Below are 27431 nucleotides of genomic sequence, written 5' to 3'. Positions count from 1 at the left end.
AACCAAGGCCTCACCTCTACTGGAATGCTTGAAAGTACACACATTTAAAGTATCTTAGCATTAACATCTTCACTGTCCTTCCCGAGCAGTGAACTTAGTGTGAGGACTACAGACACACAGGGGCCATGCTCAGGGGATACCTGTCCACAGAGTCTATCTGCGGGAAGCCAGAGAGCAAGCAGGTACAGGGGAGGCCAAGAGTCATGAGTGAACCTTTATAGGGGCTTGTGAGGGGAGTGGTTACACAACTATGCAATACCGCCCCCTCTCAGGTTTCCTTTGGGGATAGGTGAGCTTCACAAGAGGGAACACCTAGGTGGTGGGGGAGAAAGGGGTGTCTTCCAAGCTCGTGACCCTGAACTAGCTGCCTGCCTCACTGTACCACATGGGTGATCGGATCCAAGGACTTAAACCATCACTTCTACCTCTGGCGTGAAGCTGAAATTGGCAGTTATGGGCCAGGCCTTCTCACAGTGAACAAGTGTCCTCCAAACCTTGTCTTGGACCAGCAGGTCAAATGGCTGCCCCTTGGGGCACTTTTTCAAAGCTTCCTGTACCTTTGGCTGATGGTGCTGTACTCTGAATATTTTCCAGTCATTTTCTGTCTTTGAATGTAGTCAGGGGACCCTAAGGCAAGACAATAATGCCCATGCCAGCCTTAGCTCACAGTCTTTCCGGGAGCTGGTGAATGGCATCAAGATGGTGGTACCAACTTGTGGTCTTTTCCAGGGCATTGCCCTTGGGGCATTTTCCAAAATTCTGGGCAAGAAATGGAAAATTGGCCTTGGAAAAGATGTCCGCCAGGGTTGAGGAGCTGCAATAAATTGAAGATGACCATCATGCACTTGGGCTGCCTCTAGGGCAGGACAGATCTGGCAGATGCGTTCAATCAACATCTTTTTTTCCTGAATAACTTTATAGCAGTTTGAGGGAGGAATGGAAGGAGAAAAAACAGGAAGTCAGCAGACTTGGTATCTCTTGCATTACAGTGCTCAAAGGTCTCCTTTGGAAAATCTTGGCTACACATGCAATAGTCATGTCTTTTAAAACTGTCAGAGAGCGCTGGCCCGTGAGGCTGTTCCAGAACCACGAATTTTAAAACACACATTAAATGGTTCCCGAATTCTTTTACTTAAACCCCTAGATAAAAGAAGTAGTTTCCTCTCAAAGAAAGCAAGATTACTTGCTTCTCAAAGAATAAGCTGTTAGTGCTCTAAGGTATTAGCAAATAGCCCATCTGAGCTACAAAGAGAAATAATGGTTTGGTTTTGTCAGCATGGGGAAGTCCCATTACCTTTAAGACTTTGATAGAGTCCCGCTGGACGATCGTTACTGCTGTTAACCGGAGTGTTCTAATTGGATACCGGCTCATCCATGGGCCAGACCGAGGAAGTGGTTTTACCCTGGTGACTTGTAACAGAGTGAAGTAAGCAGATGTTACGTGTCTCGAAATTGTTGCTAAGCTTTGATGCCTTCTTAGATGCTGAGATACTTTGAAAAACTCTGCCTAAAATGGTTGTGAGCAGACCAGTTATGTCACAATGTGCTGGAAGATTGTGCCTTAAAAAACAAAAAGAAAAGAAAGAAAAAAACTTCTGTGAAAAAAGAAAAATCAAAGAGAAAGTAGAGCAATAACCCATCTGTGAAATGCTCAGAGCTGGGTCCCAGGGGCCATCTCATGCCCTCTAAAATCTTTCCTCACCTGCCCCCTCCCCCAGCCTTGCCCACAAAGGAAATCCTTGGACCCCCAAAGGGAGGGGAGGAAGGGGCTGGCTTCCATCATGAACCTCTGGAGTCACTTTGGCGCATCTAAGAGGCAAATGCCAACATAGGATGGGCTGAGCAGGAGATTTACAGGGAGAAGGAAGGGTCAGGAAAGGAAGGGCGAGTTCCGGACCTGTGGAGGACAGGGAGGGATGTACACGCTTTTCTAAACCCTGACACCACCTGCCTGGTGGTGGGCCTCTGTGCTGGGCACAAGCTGCCCCACCCTGCACCTGTCTTCACTGACCGTCCTTGTGTGTCCACAGTGACCAGTGCTGAGCCTGGCAGAGCCTCTCCAATGCCTTTCTAGCCTCGTCTGTGGACAAGACACACATATCATCAAATCTAGCAGGCATGAGGAACCTTCCCCCCGCTAGGGGCATTTGGATATTTATAGCATCCTTTTGTAAACAATACAAATTTATCAACTTAAAAATTAACCATTCTGCTCCTCTTTCTCCTCTGTCTCTAACTTTGCTTTAAAAAGAATAAGTACATCATTTTATAAATATTAACCTGTTCTGGATTTATTGCTTACGGTTGCTTTGGGCAAGCTCAAAACACATGATTTTGCAGGGCCTATAGAGCCTATATGTCCCTCACTGATGACTGAGAGGAGAGATAGACAGACCTTGCTCCCTCTTCCCTTGGCTTGCCACTGAAATGAGTGTCTGAGCCCTGGTCTCCAGGCGCAAATACTGCATCCCCTTCCCACCTGGAGGGTGGCATTTCTCCTCTTTGGGTCTGAAACAGCCCCTACAAGGATCCTCAGAGAGGCCAAGAGGGTGATGATGACCATCCCTGGAGTTTAACAGTGGGAAAAGATACACTGTTGATAGTTCACCACCAGACTTGAGTCTCACCAAACACCACATGGCTGGGTACAGGCAGAGCCAAAACAGCGTCTTCAGGACTCCAAAGTTCTCCGCCTTTGCTCATGCTTCTGGAGGGCAGGAGATGCTGCAGGTGCTGCTTCAGAGGCTAGAGAGGGATTTGCCTCTCTGGACCCAGCCTGATCCTACCCTCCTGCCCCAATGCAAAGAACCCACAGTGCAAATATTAACCCCTCACTGTGCCTCTGGGTACCAACCCCATGCTACTCCTTTTCTAGCTCAGCAACTCTAGGCTGAAAGGTGCTTAGGTAGAAAGTTCAACAAGTACAGCTTGCCCTGCACAGGCCAGTATGGCCAGCCTGCCACCATCCTAAGGAATCCTCGTCTTCTCTCTGTTTATCTTTCATCAGCTCCAGCGGGGCCCTCCGTCAGCGCCTTTGCTCTTCTCAGATGGCTTGGTTTATCTCTATGAAGGCTCCTGCCTGGGAGTAGTCTTCCTCTCTGACTGCCTTTTTTTCTTTTTCTAGAAAATAAACGCAGGAAGAAGCGAATGTCTTGTCACATGTGGACATTCGTATACTCATGGCCACCAGCTTTCTGCCCCAAGGAGGAAGACAAAAACATACTGATCTAACTAAATTTGCTTCACTCAGGATTACGGAGGAATGAAACTGTGCAGAAATCAGATTTTCTGAACCAACAATTACACGAGGAGGACAGATATTCACAGAGAGATATTTGTCCAAACACATAGTGGCATTAACCTAAGAGAGAGTTCTGAGTAGTGACTGACTGGGTGGGGATGGGAAGGTTGGTTCCTTTTGGAATGCGGGACACGTACCTTCCCAACAGGGGGTGAGTAGCTATCATGGCTTCATGTCCTGAGACTCTACTGTGCCAGCTTGCTCCAGAGTCCTGGGACAAGGAATGCAGTAACAATGAGAGTGTTCCAGAGAGGAAAAAAAACAGAAACACTGCTTCCAACTCTCATTGACCCAACACTTGTGACATGAACCAAGCAATCTTGCAGATTCCTTAAGGACCCTCTCATTCCATTCTAGTCCAAACACTATCCAATCCTGTAGGAGAGGGCTTAGTCCCACAACACGGCCCCCTTCTCAGATGCCAAGTGTAAGCCCAGGTGGTGTACTATATGAACTATACTCTGACTATAAATGGGGGTTCCTACAACCCCATTCCTGGAAGTCAAACATTTCACTTACATGTACTGGCTCATTACAAAGGATGTTACAGAGGCCACAGATGAACATGGATGGAAGTGATACACAGAGCATGCCCTCTCTCCAGCCACACCACCCCTGGGAACCTCTGGGTTCAGGGATCTGGAAGCTCTTCCCTACTAGCTGAGTTTCAATGGAAGCTCCCTCATGTAGGCAGGATTGGCTGCATCACGTGGTCTTTGGTAATCAGTTATCATCCTTTCTCTGCTTCCCTTATGTCCAGCCCTGCCAGATGGACATGCCAACCCTCCAACAACCCTCTACTCCTGCATTGGCTTTTCTGGGCCTACTATAAAGCCACTTACAGATGACCTCCGGGAATCTTCAGTATATAAAGTATACACTTATCATTCCAGAGGGGTCAAGGGTTTTAGGAACCATATGTTCAGCAATCAAAGAAGCCCAAACACGTATTTTATAAAATCATGGGAAGGAAGTGCTTTCTCTTTTTCCTATAAATGGAGCATACTCCAGGCAACACTTGACATATGTTTTGCTTTAGTAGAATAACAGTTTTCTGAAAGATTTATTTGCAAGATAGAGTCAGAGAGAGTAAGATTTTCCATGCTATGATTGACTCCCAAATGGCTACAACATCCAGAAGCCAGGAACTCCATCCTGCCAAGTCTCCCTATTGGTGGCAGGAACCCAATTACATGACACTATATATGAATATATTAATAAATTATATAAAACTGCTTTCCCAGGTGCGTTAGCAAGGAACTGAATTGGAAGCAGAGCTGCCAGGAGTTAAACCTGCACTCTTACATCGGATGCTGGAGCCACAACGGGCGTCTTGACCCACTGCCCACAATGCCAGCCCCTAAAAGAGTGATTGACCTGACATCCCTTAAAGACTTCTTCTGGTTCAAATGTGTTTGAGGGATTTGTTTTAGGCTCACCACAAAACTGAGAAGTCCCCGAATCCTGTAGAACCCCTGAACCACACACCCTCCCTATCACAGTCTCACCAGAAGCGGTAAGCCTGTAACAACCAAGAGTGCTAAGAACCTGCGCTGAACATCATTAACACCTTGGCGTACCTCATATCTTGGTGTTAAAGCTTTCATGGATTTTGTCAAGCATAGAAGGACCTGTATCCACTGTAATAGCATCATACAGGACAGTCCCATCGCCCTGGAAAACCTCCATGCCTTGCCTATTTGCCTCCTCCTCAGCCAGAACATTTGGAAGCAGAATTTTGCTTCTCCATCCTTCACCCAAGCATACAGACCTCCGAACCCCAGAGACTCCCCCTGCTCTGCTTTTAGTGCCTACACCCCATTCTCCCATCTCGCAACCTGATCCCTATGAATGTGTGAATTACTGAAGACTCAAAATGCAGCTTCTTGGAAATGGGTGTTGCCTTCTGGAAATGGGTGTTGGTGAATTCCTCTCTCTCTCTCTCTTTGCAATAGGTGGGCTCCCAGGCAGTATCCGAGGGGCCTGCACCCCAGGACCTGGCTTCCAAAGGGTATCTTCCTTCTTCCCTTCCCCTTCCTATCCTTCAGAGTATATAAGCAAAACCCCAAGATTCATTCTCATAAAAAAGTTCTCCTGGCAGCAGGACCTCCACTGGTGTGTGTGGGTGGTAGAGCGGGGCGCAGTGTGTAATGTAGAGCGTGCTTACATGTGACAGAAGGGGAGTTGCAAGCGGGGTGGGCGTCTGGTCCTCGTTTTGCACATACCTACCCTGTGTCAACCAAGAGGCCTGTTTCACTTCTCTGCAGTTATAATGGTGTAGCTTGTGGGAAAACATCCTTCCAGCCTTTCTAGAACAGCCAATAAATACTCCCACCTGAAAAGGGGATATAAAAAGAACTCTGTGTAACAGCACAAATCATCTGATAACATAAAGGATGCCCGAGAAACTTCCTGAAATCCCAACTGCCCCTCCTCCTGCAGCGCCCCCCCACCATCTTTGTGGCGATCAAGATTATGGTTGCCAAGGAAACAAGACCAGGGACAGAGAGAAACTTTGTCTCATTTGGTTCCCCCAGCACTCACATAATAAACATCCATAGGACAGCAGGCTAAGACAATGGTAGAATAATAATTTACTTAGTCAAATTACTTTTAACGCATAGTCATGTCTCAATGTACATTTTGTTTTTCTCTGAAAGTGAGATCTTATACCTTAGTTGTCCAATGTCTGACAAATAACAGAGCTTTAAAATGCATTGTCTGTGATTAAATTCAAATGCAGGACAGATGGCTTAGTCTGAGTATGTGTCAGACAGGCAAAGCACTTAAGATTTGCGACAGGCAAGACCAAGAATTAACTGCTAAGTTTTTGCATTTATTCATACTTTTCTGTGCGCCGTGAATATGGCTGTAAAACTTACTTAAGGGTCCTCATTTTATTCAAAATACTCCCAAACAATGCTCTCCTTTTGGCAAACCAGATGCCCTCTTCTCAACCCCACTAACTCAAAAACCATTTTGCTCATGCTGTATGTATTGTGTACATTTTATTCACTCAGACATTCAGTATGAAAACAGCAAACTTCTGAAAACGCAGCTTGCCCGGAAACCACGTTGTTCACTTCACTCTTGTGAATCTTTTTATTAAAATGTTTAATTATTTTATTGATCAAACATTTGTCTGTGGAGATATACAAAGAGTGACCCAACAAAGACAAGCAACCGGTATTTATTAAAAGCTTACTCTAGCAAGGGAGTTGGCCACTGTCACTGTATTTTGGCAGAGACTCAACAAAAGACAAAGAAGCAGGGAAACATCATTTGAAAATAAGAATAATAAAAAAAAAAAGAAGCAAGCAAACTTCAGGTCTGATTCGAGCTGTTCTTATGGGAGAGTGCAGGTGTGCCAACTAGAAGTGGGGTTTCCTGCAGTGATTGGTTAGACGTTGTGACTTGAATCTCTTGTTACTAATTTCTTAAAAATCAATTAATTAAGTTCTTGTTATTAATCAAGTCTTGACTGCTTGGGGCTGATTTTTGAAAGGGGTCATTGGCGTTCTTGACTAGTTGCTAGAGATATGAGTCTGACTTCCTCCAAGTTCAGCTGACAGATGGGAGGCTAGCTTTGTGGGCTGCACACTACAGGTAAAGGACTGATTTGCTGGACTCGCTACTGCCCATGGTGAGTCACAGTTGTGTTTGGGGATCGGTCTGGCCATGACTATTTGCGTGTTCAACCGCATGGTCAATCAACATCTTACAAAACAGCAAGCAGCAGCAGTGGGCAGCCTCATACATTATCAACAATGAAGCAGCCCTATTTATTTTGAAATGCCCTATGATCTTATCCTCAGAAACTAGCTGTCAAGAAACAGAGTCTTGCACCTCCTGCTTGCTTGATCAGGCCTTCTGTCTGCAGTAGGTTCACCAGCTGCCATACCAGCCTCCTCAGACCAGGGCACCAAGTTGTGTCATGATGGACCCAGGCAGCCCTGGCTTCCCACAGCCAGGCTCGGCCCCATGAGTCACCTGCCTCCACATTCCTGGACCTAGAGCAGCAGCTCAGAGCGTGCCTGGACATCCAGCTCCACCACTCCCTTAGGCCAAACCAGTTTCTCCCTCCACAAAATGGGGCTAATGGCAGTACCTGCTCTTATAGGGCTGCTGCATGGCTACCATCAAGGAAAGGAAAGGCAAGGGGCGCAGAACCCCTTAAATACAGTTCCTGGAGCAGGGAAAAAAATTGTTCGGATTTATAGCTGTTTATTTCTTGTGATGGCATGAGGCCCTAGCACTCTGTTATGTTAAACTCTATCAATGATTAAACTGAATTATTAAACTTTTTTATTATCAAGCTATTCAAATAATTATAAATAACAATAGTTATTAAATCTATTTCAGAATCTCACGTCTCTTTAGTCAAGATTATTTTCCAGATAAGGTACCGAGGCTCAGCGATATCCAGACATTTCTCCATATTTAACCAACTATGTTAATGTTGTGAAGCCGAACTGAAGTAATAGTCAAGCACAATGGCCAGTGTGCACCTTCCGTCACCAGGGCTCTTCTTTGTGCGCTTACACTCCCAGCGTCTGGTCTCCCTTCCCCCTTTCTAACAAAATTCACATTATTGCTTTGAGTGGCAAAGCAGCCAGATTTAAGCGTGCCCTTGTCCTAACCTCCCTACAATCTTGGCAGGTTCACGTGACCAAGTGCTGGCCAATGAGATGTAAGTCTATCTCCTTCAGTAAGCTGCTTGGGTACACTCTTAGTAGTCCAAGAGAAAGGCAGCCTCCCTCTCTTGTCGGTGCCCGCCTTATGCCTGGTAAGCATTGGAAATGATGCGAGGTGCAGCTGTCAGTCTGCCGGGGGACCAAAGCCCTGGACCCAGACTCACATCCCCAAGGACCTCAATGGGAATGCTACATCAACCTGGACTGCCAACTCCAAACGGTCTCTCGATCAGGGTCAGTTTTCCGTGATGCGTGGCCAAAGGTACTCCACCTAGCACCACTGTGTGGGAGTGATCCTGATGTACGAGTGAAGTCATTTCCAAACGATAATTAACAATTTAAAGTGTTTTCTAAACCTGTCTGCATATGCAAATGAGATAACTAAGACTTCCTGCGAACAAAAGTTCTGTTCAATCTCTCTACAGGAATTGTCTTCAACCTTTCTAAGGATTAGCATTAAGACTTTCTTCCCCAGTATTCAGGTCCCACCCATGAATGCCCAACCGCTTTCTTCGGGTCACCTGGTGTCAGTCACGGGGTGTCTGTGGGTCACCAACACCAGGTGGAATCTGAGGACTGACACACTTGTTCTTCAAGACTTGGCTGTAGACCAGTCCCACCCAGCCCAGAAACCAGTGATCCCTTTGTCAAACCCAAGAAGACATCTGTTCTCGGGCAGCTGGGTCCAAGTCCAAAGACTGTGACAGCATTATGTCTACTTGTGAGCTCTCCTCTACCTTCTAGCCAGAAAAGAAACTATGCAGCATTATTTTGCACCCTAAACAGTAAGGGGTTTGGCCCATGTGAGAACGGGTGTGACCTGAAGCCATCAGGAGGTGGGGGTGGGAGGCCTCACCCAGCCCAGCATTGAGCTGCTTCCTTGGAAAAAGCTGAGGGGTTACATTAGAAGTTTAGGAAGCATGCATGGATTTCCACTTACTTTAAATGACTCCTAAAGCAAATCTCAATAGATGAAAGAAGGTTTGAACTCTAGTCCTTTCTATAAAAATGCAACCTGCCTGTGGAATACAAAAACTAAACTCTTACTTCTGCATGGTACGTGACTTTTATATTCCAAGCCATGAATGACCCATCAAAGAGGCACTGTGCTTTGTGTAGAGATATTCTCAAGGTCAAAATTTCATTCAACAAGCAAAATCATTGAGATACATATGTAGAACAAAACAGTCAATAAAACATTTGAAAATATTTGAAAGGAAGCACCTTTCGATACAGAGGAACAAGCTCCCAATGTCTAACGTATGTCGTGTTCAAATAAAGACTCCCACACATAATGAAGAGAAAATCTCTAATAATTTATTGACCTCCAGTTTCACATTGTGAAAAACAAAAACTTTTACAAAACCTCAAAAATGTAATCGTAACAAACAAGTACATATGAACATGAACATTTTACTTCAACTTATATAGTTTTGTGCGTGAACCACATACTCCATAACCAAGAGAGGGATATTACGCGGCTCTAATCACTCTTATTCAGACAGGTGTCAAACCCAGAGAAAAGGGGCTACACAATTATACCAGAAGTGGAAGGCTGCCTTTTGTTACCCGTTGCTACAGCAACCAATTCACAAAATAAGAACCTTCCCCGTCTTATGCCAAGTTTTTTTGTGTGTACTGTGCTGTGAATTGCATTTGCTTCAAAGTGTGGGACGTTTCACAGGGTGTGAATGGTCAAGCAGTGAGCCCAAATGCCTACATCAATTCAAAGAGTGGGAGTCCAGAAAGTTCCCTGCAGGCTGGGGGCGGGGAGGGGGGCACCCTTATCAGCGGCTCCCTCTGGCTCTCACACAGTAATTAACAGAGGATTCAGGGACAGGCCTCAACTTTGAAACAGCTGCAGAAAATGCATCCAGCTCCCAGAAGCCAGCCCCAGCAGATTTGCATCACAAACTACAGGGCCCTAACTGCCTCACTATAACCACTCCCACCGGGACTGGCTTAGACAATCGCACTGCTTAGGACACGTCCAGGGACCAGCCAGGGAACAAATCCAGGGACTGCAGCTAAATACTGGGATGCTTAGAAGCCAATGGCGTATTTATTTTGGTCCCACTTATATTTACGGCACACCCAGATGCATACAACTAGCCTAACGTAATAAGGTGGAAACAGTAAGGATTTGTGTCGTTAGACAATAGAAGCACTCATGATGTGACAGGTTATCAGTCTTAAATCTTATTTTCTAAAATACAGCAATGTGAGAAACACCGGCGAAAACAATTCAAGTTGCAAACCTTGGTCTTCCCCAGACACCTTAGAGGAAGCCTAGCACTAATACCTACCACAGCACATGTTACAATTAACAAGCACTCAAACTAGCAAAGAATGTATTGACAACCGAGTCCCAGCTAGACCGGGAGATCCCTCAACAGGGGCCACGGCCCGTAATTCTTTGGTGTTTTGTGGCCAAATATGTCTCATGTGGGGGCACCAAAGAGGTTGTTTGGAGAGTCACCTAAGGGTGAGCCCCCGAGAGTACATGCAGTACCAAGGTGAAGGTCATCTTGGCGAATTAATACCACAGAGCACAGAGGCTGTGCATTCATCTACAGTGGTGAGTTCTGTCTTTCCCTGTTAACTATGGATATGGCAAAGTCTTCTCACGGGGCAATAAATAGATAAATAAATAAATTTTGCACACTGACTTTACCTGTGCCCTATATACAGAACCATCCCACAGAACTTTCCAGGACTTCAGGATAGTATACAAAGAAACAAACTGGAAAGCAATTTGGTCCTCTCCACATTTCAGCAGCTGAGACTGACGTTTGGTGCATCAGATGTGAAAGCAGGGTGGAGAGAAGGGGCCTCTCTCTACCCCATCAGCCACAAGCCTCAGAAAATTCCATTAGAAGTTGGTACGCCTAAAAAAGTGACCCCCCCACACACAGTTCCCCCTCTGGGATCTAAGTTCCCGCCTCCTAATCCTTCCCTGTCTCAGCATTCATTCCCACCCTCCTCCCCTGCCAGCCCACCCCCCACCCTCCAGTTATGTCCCAAACTGTTAACTCAAAATTTAAGTTTTCACTTGTGTGCAGCAAAGCACATCTTAACAGCCACAAAATGTGCAAAAAACACACAACCATTCACACTGATCCACACATATGAAGACAACGGGGGAGCACTGTGTCAGCATGCAGGCGTCAGACAATAAATAGCTAGATCTAGAACACATTCTTAACAGCTAAGGGGAAGTTTAAAGTCATTTATAAATAGACAAGAACATCTACCCAACGGCTCTCAACGACAGCCCCATTGTTCAGAAAGCCTCCTGGGGCGCGCAGCCCCTTGAGATGAGGGGCGGCGGTGGATGGCTCTCATGCTTGAGCCAGCCCGCCAGCATCCCTCCTGACCCACAGACCCCCACTCTCAATCTCCCACAGCAGCTGGTGGGGAAGCCTTCAAGCTCGCTCCTCAGAGAGAGGTGACAACCATTTCAAATTTTACACATAAATGGTGGAGCCCATGGAAATCAAAGGCTGAATATGGTACAGCCAGGGAAAAGATCCAGCTTTTCTCTCCCTTTAAGGGGCTGATTAACGCTGACATTAATCCACAATTACAAGACAAGGACTAGATCACAGGTTCATTCATTCATATTTAAACCATGTGCTACGTGCACGGAAAATCCCGCCCCCCTCCCGCCCCCTCTTCCTTCATGTCCAGTTCAACATTTACAAGGTGCAGCGGATTTTACTCAAGTCTTGTAGCAACTTTTAGGTTTACTTCCTCTTCGTTAAACTTGTCCTCCTCTCCAAAGCAGAAACCTCATGCTGACTTGTAGAGTGAGCTAAAATAGAAAAAAAAAAAAAGAGCATGAAGGGTTTGGGTTTGTATTTGTTAGTAGACAGAACCCTGAAAAAAAAAAAAAAAAACTCAAGACGCAGCTGGGCAACATTGCTTCTAAAGGTCTTAATTACTGTTCAGTAGGAAATATGTTTTAGGCAGTTGTCTTCACTGAGCACACATATGGCATGCACACGTATGCAGACGGCTGCCTGACAAAGGATTTCCAATTCCTTCCTAACCACGGGAGGCGTCTTCAAAAAGTTCATGGAAAACATGTCTTAACTGATCTCAAAACTTCTTCAGTGCCGAGGTAAACAGCCTTCCTTTCATTTTCCAGGAGCTTTTGGAAGTATATTCAAATTCAAGCCTATACATCTAGGTGTCATTGTGTAGTTTATTTTCTGCTCCCGTTCACAAAAATTCATGTCTGTGGTTAACCAGAGGAACTGCAGAGTGATAACGGGGAGGAGAGGAGGGGCTCAACAGGAGGAGACCCTGGTGCAAAAAAACCCTTTGACCACCATAGAGGATTCCAAATTAAATTTATTCACCATATTAAGGCAGCTGTATTAATCCTCTTACTGAAACGCATCTCTGCTATTCATTACGGCAGAAACAACGCATCAAGGCTCCACAGCCCAAGGCGGGAGTTCGTTCTCAAAGTTCATCAGGAGCTCACAGCTAGGCGGTGCTGGCACTGCTATCTACAGAGCCCACTGCCATCAGCCCTACACAGAAAATCAGAGGAGCAGCATGGACAGGAAGTGTGCACACCGACCAGGAACTGGCTATGCCTCACACCAGCTGCTGACTAGCAATTGCAGTGTGGATGTCTGCACACGTTAGGTCTTTAAAACTTGAACCCAGGTTTCCAGCCCCAGTGTAGGGAATCTACACCCTTACTGCTCTAGCTTTAAGTATAGACAAAGGGAATTCGGGAGGGTTCCTGCTAAGTACTTGCATTGAATTCTTGCCTCGCTTTTGTGAGTTCGGAAGTCTGATTCATTTCATTCACTGTTTCCTTTGGCTGAGCAGTAACAGTGATTCAAGCCTTCAAGGCATTCCTTGGACAATCGTCATCCCCTTCCCCTACCTCCTTGTAACCTATTAACTTTAGGCCCAAAGAATGCATCCTGTAATAATAAAACATTTCAAGACATTACATATGCAAACAAGAAGAAAAAAATGGCACACACAAATCTTAAAAAAGCAGAAAGGAGGAATAGAGGTAAAAGGGCTGCCAGGTTGGGGTCGCACAGTATCAAAAAAAATACAGGTCATCAAAGTAATTTCCTTTCTATCCCTGCCACCCACGGCCAGAGCAGCAGGGGCCAGGGACAATCTCCGTGGCTGGAGGAGCTCCTGCAAATAGACTTCCATTCATTAGTACCTCCATCCGGAGAGCCAGGGCAAGGGTCTGGGGACGCCAGGGCTGCTAACTACCCAGAACTTCTTAAAAGCACCATCCAGCTTGGAGGTTTGCACACTGTCTCATGTGTAGTGAATTTCAGAAATTTAAACTGACACTCTTTCTATGGGAACCTGAAAGCGTGGCTTTGATCAGGGGCTCAGGCTGCCCTTCTGCAGCCGCAAGCCTGCGCCTAGTGGGCCTGGGACGTAGAGGATACTGTTCCACAGATGACCCAATATGTCAATGGCTCTAGTTCCCAGGGATCACAAGGCTTGGGTGGACTCAAGCGTTTGCTAAACATGCTCTCTGTGGGGTGACAAAGGAGGAACCAAAAATGCAGGAAAAAGATGAGTAGATAAAAGTGAAAGGAACAATCTCCCGCCACACGAAAAGCCAGTTCCACTGCTGCATCTCAGAGGATGCTCTGAGTTTAGTGCGGGAAAGAAAACCATGCGTATTGAACACAATACATGCCAAGCACTGAGCAAGGCAATTCCAACTGCCTCCTCATCAGTTCATCACCCATGTTTGAACTGGGATAGATATTAGAGCAAGTATGGTTTAAACCATTCACTTGACAGAAAAAATCTTAAGCTTAGAAGGGTCTAGAACCACAGCACTCATATGGCCACTCTACTCTTTATGTCTCAACTTCTTTCCCTTGCTCCGATGACACCACTATTTCTGACGTACTGTTGCTGCCACTGGAGATGTTACAGTTCTTCAGTGCAAATATAGTCTGTTCCGGACGAACACCCAACTAGTAGCTATTAACTGATGCTTTTACCAACGAGGTTCTTTGAAACTGCTTTGGCATTGAGTCACACATTCATATCGCAAATAAACTAGCCCATTTCGGAGCATTTGTTTATTTAGCATTACGAAGATGCCAGCAAGGCTGCAAAAACCAGTTTGGCATGGGATGCTGTAAGCCCAGTGGTTGCCCAGAGGTTTGACTGTCCCAGCTCCTTTAAAGGCATGTGTTCTGAAGCAACACTGCATTACTAAGAGCTGCTAACTGTCAGAGGCCGGAGGAGGTGAGCAAACAAATGTAAAAAAAATAAGTGAGACGAGAAAGCGAAGCCAAGCTTAATGATGTTTGTAAACAACTGTAGGAGACAGAGAGAAGAAACAAGTGAGATGAAATCTCGTTATTTACCTTGTAATTACCCCTAAGATTTCTGCCTTTCCCCCTTTGAAGTCTCCTTTAAAGGTGTGAAATACATTACTGGAAACTGTACCAACAATGGGGCAGTTTTCACTGCACTTCCTCCAAAAAAAACCCACTTATTTTCTTAGTAATAAGCCCATGCATCACCCCAACAAACGAAGCTGGTGCATGTGCTGTGTGCTACACTCCCGCACCAGGGGCTCCTGGACCCACCCTAAGGTTCACAGTCTAGCAAACTGGCCTTGAGGTCTGTGAACAGCGAGTTGTGCTCAGAAATTACTGGAGGCAAACAGGGCCACACTCTTAAATCCGTGAGACAGTACAGTCTCCCAGAGCAGCTGAAGCCAGGATGTGGATGCAGCGGCCCAGAGGCCAGATGTAGGCGTCTCCCCCTCTAGGCCAGAGCCGACTCTCACTTGGATTTATTTACCTCTGTGCCCCTGGGCGACTACCTAGCCTTTATGGAGATGCATGTATTCATCTGTAACATGAAGTCAGTAGCATCCTTAACTGAGATGATCCGTGTGCGACACACAGTATGGCTCTGGCACACAGTGTGGGTTCCATAACACTCACTGGCCTCAAATACTAGACTCTCAGGGAAAACTTAAAAATGCTGGTTCTGGGGCCTCACCTTCTACCAAATGAAAAAGCCTCTGTGGTTTTACAAACCTCTTGGGAAGACTCGGAGCCTCCGGGAGGCCTGAGAACCCTTGCATGGTCAACACAAAGATCTCTGTCTATTCTGAGGATACAAGCTCTTTCTTTGTACAGCTGTTGTGGGACTCGTGCAGAACCAGCTGTGGGTCAGGGCTCACTGCACCCTTGTGTCTGCAGCTACTCTGCTTCTTACCTCAAGCTCACTTCCTTCAGGACGCGGCTCCCTTAAGAAGGCAGATGCTTCCAAGTGCTGACAAACGCCGTCGGGATCAGTGAGTACGGGACCGTGGTGATGCTGTTCCACACGTCTAAAGTCGGATCGTAGCAGTCCAACGTCTTGCATCGCTGAATGCCAAAGTACCCTCCGACCACATACAGTTTGTTTCCAGAGGCCACGGCGTGGCAGCTCATGCGCTTGGCTGTCACATCGCCTACCTTTGTCCACTGGTAAGTCTCACTGTTGAATTTGTAAGCAGAGCAGGCAGAGAATTCTGTGTCTCCTCCCATGATGAAAATCTGGTTCCCCAGCACGGCTGCAGCTGTGTAACGCCAGGGCTGTGGGCAGGTGGCTGGCACCGTCCACCTGTTTTCACATTGATCGTAACACTGAACCTTGGGCAACTTGTCGTGACTGACGCTGGTACCCCCGAAGGCAAACAGCTTGAGTTTGGCGCTCACAACTGCGGCGTTGCTAACGCCCTCTCGAAGCGGGGCTACCATGGTCCATTTGTTGGTGGTGGGGTCATAGTGTTCTACTTGCTTTAGGGACACTGAAGGGGAAGCCGGGAGACAGCCCGTGGCAGCCGTGTGCCCCCCGACTACATAGAGGCGGTGCTTCAGTTCAGCGGAGCCATGGCCAAACCTAGCCACGAGCATGGGCGCAGCCTTGGACCACTCCTCATGGAGGGTGTCATAAACCCACACATCTTTTGAGACCCCGTTTTCGGAACCCCGCCCCCCAGTAATGTACACTTTGCAGCCAATTGCACACGCACTGAACTCTTTCCTCGGGCTGGGGATGTCAGCCTTGGGAATGATTTCTTTGGCCTTCTGGTCAACCAGGTACAGCTTGTCACACATGAAAGTCTGTCCTCCCAGGAGGAAGAGCGCATGGCCGGTTTTCCGAGGCCGGGCACAGAGACTGGTGACCACGCCATCGTTCTGCAGGATTTTCAGTTTGCAGCGGATGGCCTCTTCGACAATCTCCTTGCTTTTTCTCTGCTTGGTGATGAGCTCCTCCATGGCCACGTTCTCCATGAGATAGATGGCCGGCAGCAGCGCCAGCCGCACTGTCTGCAGCAGCTCGGGGAGGTAGCAGTAACGCTTGTTCAGGTCGTAGCTGATCCAGTTAATGGCAGACTCATATACCAGCCTTTCATCTTCCGTCTCCAGCTCTTCACTGGACAAGAGCTGCACGACCATGTCCTGGGGCAGCTGGAGGAAATCTTCATTCTTGCGGATGGTCTGGAAGTTGCTGAGACACATCCTCCAGGAGAGCTCGTAGAGCTTGGTGCACTGGTGTGCATCGGAGAGCAGCAGCATGCCCAGGCAGTTGGTGGGGTGCAGGTTCTTCTCCAGGAACTCGGCACAGGCATCCCGGATGTCTTGAAACTCCAGCATGTCCCCCGCCTCCAGCAGCGACTCGGCATTCTCCTCGTTGATGATGACCCGCGAGGAGTAGGCATAGTCAAGCAGCAGCTCCAGGACTTCGGGGTGGATGGAATTGTCAAAGTTGACCTCACTGTCCTGGCTCTCTTTCAGGCCGCCACTGAACATGGCCTCGAAGTAGCGGCTGCACGCGGCCAGCACCGCCCGGTGGCAGGGGAAGGTCCGATTCCCGGCATGGAGAAGGACATCGGTGAAGAGCCGCTGCTGGCGTAGAAGGTTCAGGTGGGTGAGCACGCTGTCGGCATAGGACGACTTGTGAAACAGGTAGATGTTGATGGAGCCGCTGCTGGCCCTCGACTTGCGGTTCTCATGCACGCTGACGGACATTTTGTTTCGACTCCTGCAAAATATAAGCGCAAAGCCAAACCTTTGAAAGTGAGGCTCCCAATAGCAGAATAAAGACAACAATCATTTCCAACAAAGAAAACAACTTGCTGCCGGCCATTCAGGCAATGAGTGGAAGGGAAGACTTCCATGGAAGCACAGCTGGTCCATAAATCACACACTGGCGAAAAAAAAAAAAATTCCCGCATAAGAGCAGGTTCCTCTTGGAAAACCTGATTGCCAACTTGATGGATATTAAAATCCTTGACGGTGTCAGTCAGAAGAAGCCAAAGGAAGAAGGCCTCCTCACCACTCCCTGTCTTCGCCCAACTGTTTTACTGCAGGCCACTTAAAATAGGAGCCTTCCTGCTCTCATAACGCCGGCCTGGGCACCGGCTTTCATGTCCCATGCAGCTTTATAGCCATGGGTAGAATAAACACCTGCCAGTTAAATTCCATGAAGAATTCCTTTGGTAGCATCCAATCTGCCTGCATGTCCAGGAAGAAGGCCAACTTCTTCAACAGTCAAGACTTATATTTAAGTGTTCCAGATCATTTCGAATTAGTCAGCTATACTACTATAGGATGAAAGCATCTCAAAAAAAACATTACCCTATACTGGTCAGTAAGCTTTAGTGGATGTCACAATGGGCTCTGGTCCTATAACCACCTCACTTCATCTGGACAGCTTCCAAGACGAGGATTTGACCCACAAAGGGAAGAATATTTTGAGTAGCACGCTCCTAAGTCTTTTTTTTTTTTCTGTTCTTTTTCCCTTATTCCAGTTCTTGGAAAACCAGTTGCAAGAACAAAAGATTTCCCCACCCTTCTCTTCTGATGAAAGAGTACATGAGCAGGACTGTTCCTGTGTACCTGCACACAGGCAGTTCAAAATGCAAACACTGCTTTATTCAAATCAACACACACACACACACACACACACACACACACACACACGTGTGTGTGTGTATACTAAGAGCCATCGTTAATTTAGGCCCACCCTATAATTTATTTGCTGAATGAAGTTAACTGAAATTACATCCGACCCCAAAGCTCTCCTCTGCTTTCTCCAGCACAGTGACATAAAATGCTGCAGGAAGTACCTATCCGTCATCTTCCCAAACTGCATGGCAGCCCCACTGCCTTTCTAACACTTCCTCTGTTACTTCAAAGGAACCAAGCCTTCAAGAACCTGCCTGTCAAAGCAGTCCTAAGGAAGCCGTTTAACCGGAGGGTAAAGACTGGGTGCCTGGTTACAGTACCTGTGCCAACAGTCACTCAGTCATTTTAAATGTACATCTCAGGAATGAGTAATAAATGCAGAAGGAATGGTTTGCTGTAGAGTCAGAGGCTAGAACACTAAACTGTACTTCCCTGGCCAGCTGTGATGCCGCATGGAACAGCCCAGAACCCAATAAAGGCAGGTGCCTGCCAGTGCCTTTGACAGACAGACCACATACCATCAGATGATGCAACTTGCTTCGCTTCATTCTGAGCATGGCATGTCACCTCATAGTGAATAAACAGGCCTAGTGGAAGAAAGTATGTAACCAAGTCCTACCGCTGCAGGGTGGGAAGACCTTACAAAGCATCCCAAAGCCTCCCAGTGAGGCGGCTTAGGAAACCCAGGAGCAGCCCCGCATCTCTCCTACTTTGCACTAAACCCTACTGCCTTCCCCATGTGAGTTCACATGGGACGAGTGCCTAGGAACCTCTGTGAACACAGAAAATACCCAGAGTCATAAAAGGATCCCTGCTGATCCGTCCCTCCTGTGGCTGTCACTTGAATTACTGCTTTCAATTTCAAGTATTGTGAGGAAAACCGTGAGCTTCAACTTCAAAAGATGGTCAGGAGGCTCCAGGGAAGCTAGCTGGAGAATGAAGCTCCCAGGATGGAGGGGCACACACTGCCCCGTGCTTGCACACCGGGACACAGCAGGTTTTCCTGAACATCAGACTCTGGGTGGTGTATAACAACATCCATAGCTCAACGTACACTGAGCTCAACAGTTCGTCGGGAAGACCTTAGACACAGCACCTGCATGTCTGGGCATGCGCCCGTCTTTTCCAGGTTGGCCTTGGGAGCCAGAGGTAAGACTCTGCCTGTCATCCTGGATACTAACTGGTTGGAAAAGCTACACCTAACATTCCGGCAGGAGTGTGTGACTGAAAATGTAACCTCCAAGGCTCAAGGCAGGTGACTTGGTTTCTACTTCTGAACTGTGCAGACAGCAAAATATCAGGAGAAGCCAATGAAGTCATGAAATGTGCCTTGGTCATAAGAGGAACCAACCCCCCAGAGACATACTATTTGCATGCCAAGTGGCCGCGAAGCACACACATACACTTAACCTGCGTCTGCAAAGAACACACCACAGGTTGCTATGACCGTGAACATCAGAAGGGCTCTAGCCTCAGCAGCTTCAGTTCTAACGCTCCTTCCTCAGACTGCCTGCAATACTCGGTACACAGGTCCTCCGGATTTTCCACCTGATCTGACTCCAGGCCCAGCAGAACCCCAGCAGATCTCCTCAGAGATCTATGCTGTTGCTAACAATGGGCCAACATTCCAAAAACCTTGCTCACACACACACTTTTCGCCATGTAATCCTCCATGATCAGTCGAAATGCGACTTGACTCGCTGGCCAAGCCAATAAGGCCAACACCAGATTCCAAGTCGAACAAGTTCGATGTTTCCTCTGCACCTTGTCCACCAATTCCTACCCTTTGAACCTAATAATGGTACACTAGAAGGCGAATGCTTGCAGGGGAGGAAAACCAGTTTTGCAGAAACCAGTGTTCATTCATTCCCAGACACCTCTCCCCAGCCAATGTGCCCGCAACCACCGAGTCTGCATGTGGCTCCAGGATTCCCCCACGCCGAGGCGGGCGCAACGTGGGCAAACCCGTCCGCGTACAGAGCCCTGGAGGTTGTAGGCAGAGAGGCCTCCCTCGCCGTGGAGAGGCTTCCCTCGCCGTGGAGAGGAGGCGGGCCAGCCCCTCCACGGATCCTCTCCTCCCGCTTGCAATGCGGAAAGCTGCGGCGTGCACAGAGGTCTCGGCCCCGGGGGGAAAGAGCTTCCGCCTCCCGCCCTGCCAGCTAGCCAGCCGGGCAGCCGGGCAGCCAGAGGAGTCGGGGCTCCCGCCGGCCCGGCGCGCGTCCACCCCTCTCGAACACACCCCCCGCAGGCCGGGCAGCCCGGGCAGCCTGCGGCGCGGGCAACAGGTCCCCAAGCAGTGGAGGAAACTCACAGTAGTGGCGACTGGCCTGGAGCTCGAGTGGCTGAGTGCTGGCCTCGGTCACGGGCGGGGAGCCGACGAAGCGGGAGTCTCAGGCTCGGGAAGCAGCGGCGGCAACTGCCCGGGAGAAGGGAGCGCGCATGGGGCGCCGAGCGGGGAAGGCGACCGCGCTTGGGGAGCGGCCGATCGCTGGCGGTTCCGCCTCGGCCTCGGGGTCTCACGCCACGGACCCTGTGCCCGGGGCCTCGCGGGCAGTCTCCCGGACGAGTCTCGGGAGGGCAGAGCGAGCCTGCGAAGGAGGCGGGCTGGGCACCGGGGCAGGGAGTCGGCAAGCGCCTTGCGCGCCGGCGGCCGCCTGGCGTCTAGACTCGGTCTCCACAGCGCCACCGCCGAGCCGCCTCCTCTCTTTCTCTCTCTCTCTCGCTCTCTCTCTCACACACAGGCCGAGAGTCTGCACCCGGCCACCGCGCGCCGGGCTATAAACGGCCGGCGGGGAGGGGTGGGGAGGAGGAAGACGGAGTGCCAGCGCCGAGACTGACACCGGAGAGGGAGGAAGCGCCTTAGCGTGGCGCGCGGAGGAGGGGAGGAGGAGGAGGAGGGGAAGAGGAGGAGGGGAGGAGGAGGAGGAGGGGAGGAGAAGCGCTGGGGAAGAGCCTGCCGGGGGAGTTAACCCGGAGAGGAAGCAAGAGAGGGGGCTGCGGGCAGTGCAGGGAGACAAAGCGGACGCGCTCTCAGCCACTGGCAGCTGCAACCCTCAGAGATAGGGCAAGTGAAACAAATTTTTCGGGGTTGCAGTGTCTGTGCCTCTTTGGATCAGCCTGCTTGAACGGATCGCCCGGGAACTGAGCGACCCCTCGGGAGGGGAGCGCGTCCCGGGCTTGTCCGAGTCTGGCGGGATGCTCAGCCAAGGCGGGCCAGGGGCGAGTGGGTGTCCGCGACACGCGCCCCCGGGGAAGCCCTGCCAGCACGCTGGGGAGGACACTCGCAGGGGACTCAGTCTGCACACCCTGGGCACATGGAGGGTCGGGCAAGCAGGAACGTGGGCACGCGGCCACACAGCCTGGAGCCCCCGGCGTTTCCTCTTTTCTCCCTTCCTCGCCCCGGGATGCTGCGCCGGGTCCGGCTGGGGGGCCTCGGCAGTCCCGGCCGCGTCTCGCGGGGCGCGCACCACAGCCCGTAGCCGCGGCCGCTTCATTCAAAGCCAGGTTCTCCAGGGAGCCACCACGCCGGCTCTGCTGCGCGGCGGGACCGCTCCGACACTGCCGTTCTTTTTTGTGTGTGGGGGGGTTGCTGATGTTTGGATGGAATTCAGCAAAGTGGCTTGGGACACACACACACACACACATCTAATGCCCCTCCTGCCAGAAGACTGGAGGGTGGTCGGGAAGTAGCATCCAGTGGCAACCACTGCTGAATCCTGGTTTTCTCTACGCGCCTAGCGCGGATCTTGCCACTGCGGAATAAGGTATTGGAGTAAGGTGTGTGAATGGACTGTATAGAGTTCTGCGCCAAACTCCTTGTTTCACAGGTTAGAAAACAGGCCAGGGAAGGAAGATGTGAATCGCTTGGTCCCAGCTCCAAGGTGAAGTCCCCCACCCCACCCAACCCGCCTTGCCTCCCCCCCCCCCGTTCCGGCCTTCCGTAAAATACCAGTTACAAAAGTATCCTCGGATGGCCAAGGAGGGTCCACCTGGCGCTCCCAAGCATCCCGACGCCTCTGAAAACCACGGCTACGTGTTTTAGAACAATCCCACTTGCCTTCAGCAGCGTTCTGGCCCCTTGCAAAGAAAGACAGTGCCCTCTGAAGTCCTTTGTTAGCATTAACTGGTCAACCTCGCCGCAAGCCTTTAAAAATCTACTTCATGTTTCCATTTGTTAAGCAGAGCCTCTGAGAGAGGGCTGCACGAAGCCGGAGCTGGCCGGATGGTCCGCCTGGAGAACCGCGTGCAGGGAGTTTGGGAGCAGCCGCGGTGCAGAGGCGCGGAGAGCAGCCAGGCAGGCAGAAGCTGGCGCCCAGGGCAAACACGGAAATGCCGAGGCCGGAGACAGGGGGCGAAGAGATGGCTGGGGAGGACGCGTAGCTATCGCACATGCGTCTAACTTTTCAGACACGTTTCTGGAGCCTGTGGCAAGATGTCGAAGAATCGGATGAAGGCCGACTCCAGAGTACCCCCCCCTCGACTTGCTTTGTCTGGGCTGTGGGTCAAAAGCAAGTATGTGATTTTGAAGAACAACTGTTAGTGTCTTCCACTTGGGGGAGAGAGTTTGCATGGAAACGGAAGAGGTACAAGAGGCGCTCGGCGGGGGAGGGGGTGCCACAAAGCAGCCACCAGGCTGGGGACAGCCCCCCCCCCCGTCTCTATTGTGTCTCCCAACCCCCCCGGGATCTGCAGAGAAGGGTCCTGGACCCAGGGAACCGCGCAGTTCCCTTTTGGGCAGGCATGGCTGTGAAAAGACGAACGTCCTCTGGCTACGTCCGCCTCTAATGATGCCATTTTAATGTGTCTTTTCTGTCTCATTGCCTACTCCCTATGCTGCAAGAAAAGAAAGGTTCTAGTCGGGAAAAATCTTGAAACACATCACCTTGCATTGATGCTTGATCCATCTGCTTCAGTAGGTAGGGCCACAAGGAGTTCATGCATAAACAAGTGCGTTTATGCAAGTTAGGGGGAAAAAAAACCGGAAAACGTTTTCCTGCTGAAAGACACAGGTGTGGGTCACCAGTGACCTCCTCCAAAGTGTGTGCAGGTTGGTTTGAAGCGCCGTGAAAGGTTTTCAGGCTGTTGGGCAGCTTCTGCTTCCTTAGCCGAACGTTATTGGCCAGTTAGCCTATTTATGACGGTAGCAAGCCTCGCTGTGTCCACTCCCGCAGCCTCTCTCAACCAGTGTTAGCAGTCAAAGAAAAGATGGGCAAGTCTTGCAGCATTACAAGAAGAGAGCTCTTAATAAGGCTGCGATCAGACAGGATGACAATAGACAGCCGATATCTAAGTCAGAAACAATGGACAGACACTGCCCGTTCCCCAGCAAGATATGAGGCCAGTCCCAGAGGCCCCCCGAGAACCAGTCTTTGCTCTGCCTTGGGACAACAAACCAAGATCTCTTTTTATTACTATTATTGTTATTAAGAAGCTGTGCCCAGGGGACTGGAGGCGTGGCCTAGCGGCTAGAGTCCTCACCTTGAACGCCCTGGGATCCCATATGGGCTCCGGTTCTAATCCCGGCAGCTCCACTTCCCATCCAGCTCCCTGCTTGTGGCCTGGGAAAGCAGTTCAGGACAGCCCAAAGCTTTGGGACCCTGCACCCGTGTGGGAGACCCGGAAGAGGTTCCAGGTTCCCGGCTTCGGACTGGCACAGCACCGGCCCGTTGCGGCTCACTTGGGGAGTGAATCATCGGACGGAAGATCTTCCTCTCTGTCTCTCCTCTCTGTATATCTGACTTTGTAATAAAATAAATAAATCTTTAAAAAAAAAAAAAAGAAGCTGTGCCCAAGGCTTTGGCCTTGTTATCTCTCTGAACAATGTTATTTTGTTGGGCTGCAAAATAAGCAGCATGGGGTTAAATGTGTTAGCTGCCTTCCAACCTCATTTATCTTCATTCCTTCCTAATTTACACTCGGGCTGAATTAATGAGAATGATTTAATTAACATGGTATGATCATGGTACCAGGGACCGGACAGCTCCGGGGATTAGGTTGAACTGTAGGCCCAGCAGCTGCCACCCTGCCTCCTGCGGCCTCCTGAAGCTCCACCCGAATTCCAGGCAGGTCCCCTACTGGTCTTCCAAAAGCAGCCGCTTTGTTCTCTGAGTGAGGTGGCACAGCTTCCCTTCCTACTGCTTGCCACATATTCAGGTTCTTCCTTCCGGAGGATCTAGTGGAGGTTGAGGAGTGGATGCCCGGGGCGGGGGAGAGGCATTTACTGGGATCAGCTCCTATGGAAACAGCAGAGGGGAGCAAGATGGGCAGGCGGGGAAGCTGAGTCGGCATGTCGTCTCAGGGATGTCCCTGGAGAACTGTCCATGGTGAGTGCAAGGGGGCCAGAAGGCCAGGTCAGGCAGCTGCTGTGAGCAGACCACCCCGAGGGGACACAGCCTTGGATAGAGGCAGTTGGCAAGAGGGCCAGTGGCCCAGCTGAGAGCCTCCTGTACCCACACCCCCAGCAGCTGGCACAGTCAGTCGCTCACTTCCTAAGGAGGACTTAGGGGTGCAGTGTGTCATGCCAACTTGCACCTGGCACCTGGAACAGACGTCATACCTAGGCAAGTAGATCTTTGCTCCTCTCTGCGACCCTCTTATTTTCAAAATGAAGAAGAAAAAGCTGATTATTCCTGAAAAAACAAGCACAAGGAAGAAGGTTTTCAGTACAGGAAGTTACCAGCATGTCAGTTGTATTGGTTCTCTTGCTGAAAAAAAGCAAGAGGTCTAAATTGATTATGTCCTATATGGCTTTGTCATCTGCATTTAGGAGGTTTTGATCTTTGTGTTTAAATGCCTATATTATATTATATTATATTACATTATATTATATTAAGTTTCTGTTCTGCTGAGCTTCGAGAGGCCTCAGGATTGCATCCACCCAAGTTTGATCATGTTTTAAGATTTAATTTGCTTCCTGTGGCCATGAGATGTCCCACCATCTTATGTGTGCTTTTTTATGTGATTTTTTTCATTTAAAATTCTAATTGTGCATTGCTGATGAATATAGATGACTTTTATATTATGATTTTTCATGGAAAATGCTGTGTGAAACTCTGTCCTTTGAGTACTAAGCTCCACTATTTGCAGTGACCTTCTCTGTTCAAGGTTGTTCTGCCTGGGAACTTGACTCTTCCTGTGAGACTCCCTTACCTTGGAGAGCCATGAGTGACAGGGGTGGACAGTTTAGCGCCTGCCCTCAAGACTGCAAGGGGACGCACTTGAATCCCTTCTCCCTAGAACTGAACTTGGGAAGTTGCGTCATTAGTAAATCAAATGATTGAGGCTGTGATTTCTACTCCTGGGCCTTGAACGCAGTGACCGTCACAGTGTAATGTTGATTGTGGGTCTGTTTTTTTTAACTAGGATTTTATTTACTCATCTGTATTTATTTGAAAAGTTGAGTGACAGATGCGGGGAGAGAGAGGGCTGGGCAGTCTTCCACCTGCTGATGCACACTGCTCCAGGGGCAGCCATGACAGGGCTGCTGCAGGCGGAAGTCTGGACTCTGCAGGTGCAGCCAGCTCTCCCACGTGGGTGGCAGGCACCCAAGGACTTGGGCCATCTTCCTGGGGCCAAGGAGCAGCAAGCCCGGTCAGAAGCTGAGCAGCAGGGACCGAACCCGCCCTTGAAATGGGATGTTGGCTTTGGAGGCTGCAGCTCAGCTGGCTGTCCCTCAACGCCCAGCACCCAGGCTAGCATTTGAAACCAGCAGGCCTGATTTTCTCTAATTACAAAACAAATATATGGTAGCACATGGGCAAGTGCAGAACAGCAAAGGCTTCTCCAATGAATCTTTAGGAAGCACTGTAAGAAAAACGGCATGCTCTCCGACATGCAAGTGACCTGAGTCCTTATCAAAGCTCCCCTTTCCACACCTGCTCCATCACTCTGGGCTTAGGGACACTCTTGTGTTTTGAATGAGCCCACCTCGCTCTCAGAGCAGTTATCTGAGCTCTGCTCCTGCACACCCAGGAAGCTGATGGCTTGTGCAATAGCAGCTCCGGTCCATGGGCCGGCCTTTGCCACTCTCCTGCCCTGCGGGATGCCAGCTTCTGTTTTGTATTGTCTCCGATTGATGGAGAGACAATCCTTCATTCCCCATTGCTTTCAAAAACTAAACTGATGCAAAGGGGAAAAAATAGTTTAAAAATCACACACTCCAAGGAGAAGCAGCTGGCTATATTTAGAAGCAGGCAGCCCGGCCCAAACACACACAGTGGAATAGAGGAACTGACTTTTTCCTGCCCTGGAGGTCCAGTGGGTAAGGATTGGTAAAAGCTCTCTCCCGTCTGTGAGAATCACACTGGTTCTCTCTGGGCTACAGCTTCGCCGAGGCCCTTCCCAATTTCCGTCATCTTCTGGGTGCCCCAGGCTCCTGGACCTAAACTCTTAATTTGTACTAAGTAATTACGTACAAGAATTGACCGTTGTTCGAAGCAATGCAAATGAAGGTTTTGTTTGGCCTGTGTGCTCTGCTTCCAGGGCAAGATGCCAAGACTCTGCGCAGGTCTGGGCATGAAGAAGGGACCTTTGTGGTCTGAGAGCTTGCACCTTCAAATGAATATTAAAGGGGTCTTACAGCAGCCTGAGAGAGCACGGCGGCGTTCTCATGCAGCTCCGCTGAGACCCCAGTGAAGCCAGGAAGCTGCGATGAACATGAGCAGAATGAGGAAGAAGGAGACAGAGGAAGGTGCGCCGTCTTAAGGTCCCATGAATGTTCTCCGGGGTTGCAAGTGCCACCTTAGCAAGGGTGTGAACTCACATCTGCAAGCACTCGCAACTTTCCCTTTGTCTTACGATGTTAGAACTTTCTGTAAAAGTGCTAATACAGTTGCAAGATTTGCTATTTCCGTGAGTGATCGATTATTTGGAATACTAAAATACCAGGAGAAAAGGTGAGAGTTTAAACAGTTCTGTGTTTGCCTCTCCGCGATTATCCGAGAAGTTCCAGTGTCATTCAGCAAAGCAGTCCTTGGGAAAAATTTATGTAATATGTTCATTATCTGTTAGGCAGAGAGAGACAGTGAGAGATGCCCCCTCCTCCTGCCTGCTGGTCCAGCTGACAGCCACAGCCCGGCCATGCTTGGGCCAGGAGTTTAGAATTCAATCCAGGTCTCCCACGTGGGAGGCAGGGATCCAGCTGTTTGAGCATCACTACAGCCTCCTGGAAGGTGAATTACCAGGAAGCTGAAAAGAAGCGCTGCGCTAGGATGCCAGCCGAGGCATCCCAGGATAGGATGGGCTGTCCCAAGCAGCAACCTACCAGCTGTGCTAATTGTCCACCCCACGATCGGTCTTCTATCCAACACATGTTTATCTGGAGCGGTCATGTGAGTACTTGGTTCTGGGGCTCTTCCACAGAGTCACTTTGCTTGTCCCGGTCTCCCACTGTGGTTTTACAGAGCAGAAAACACATGTATTTGTGTTTCGAGTGCGTGTCTCCTTCCT

General features: G+C 49.4%; 1 protein-coding gene across 1 annotated transcript; it reads right to left on the bottom strand.

Moving 5' to 3' along the window:
- Window positions 1-11003: 11003 nt before the first annotated feature.
- On the bottom strand, window positions 11004-20855 carry ENC1 (ectodermal-neural cortex 1). The gene is made up of 3 exons (XM_058656350.1): window positions 20296-20855; window positions 15244-17058; window positions 11004-11809 (listed from the first exon to the last, which is right to left on the bottom strand). The coding sequence occupies exon 2, from the start codon at window positions 17043-17045 to the stop codon at window positions 15276-15278; it is 1770 nt and encodes a 589-aa protein (XP_058512333.1). The 5' UTR covers window positions 17046-17058; window positions 20296-20855; the 3' UTR covers window positions 11004-11809; window positions 15244-15275.
- Between the last annotated feature and the right edge of the window lie 6576 nt (window positions 20856-27431).

This window comes from Ochotona princeps, chromosome 28, assembly GCF_030435755.1.
Source record: "Ochotona princeps isolate mOchPri1 chromosome 28, mOchPri1.hap1, whole genome shotgun sequence".
In the NCBI taxonomy this organism is placed as follows: domain Eukaryota; kingdom Metazoa; phylum Chordata; class Mammalia; order Lagomorpha; family Ochotonidae; genus Ochotona; species Ochotona princeps.
This window is presented reverse-complemented; position numbering and strand designations above follow the sequence as displayed.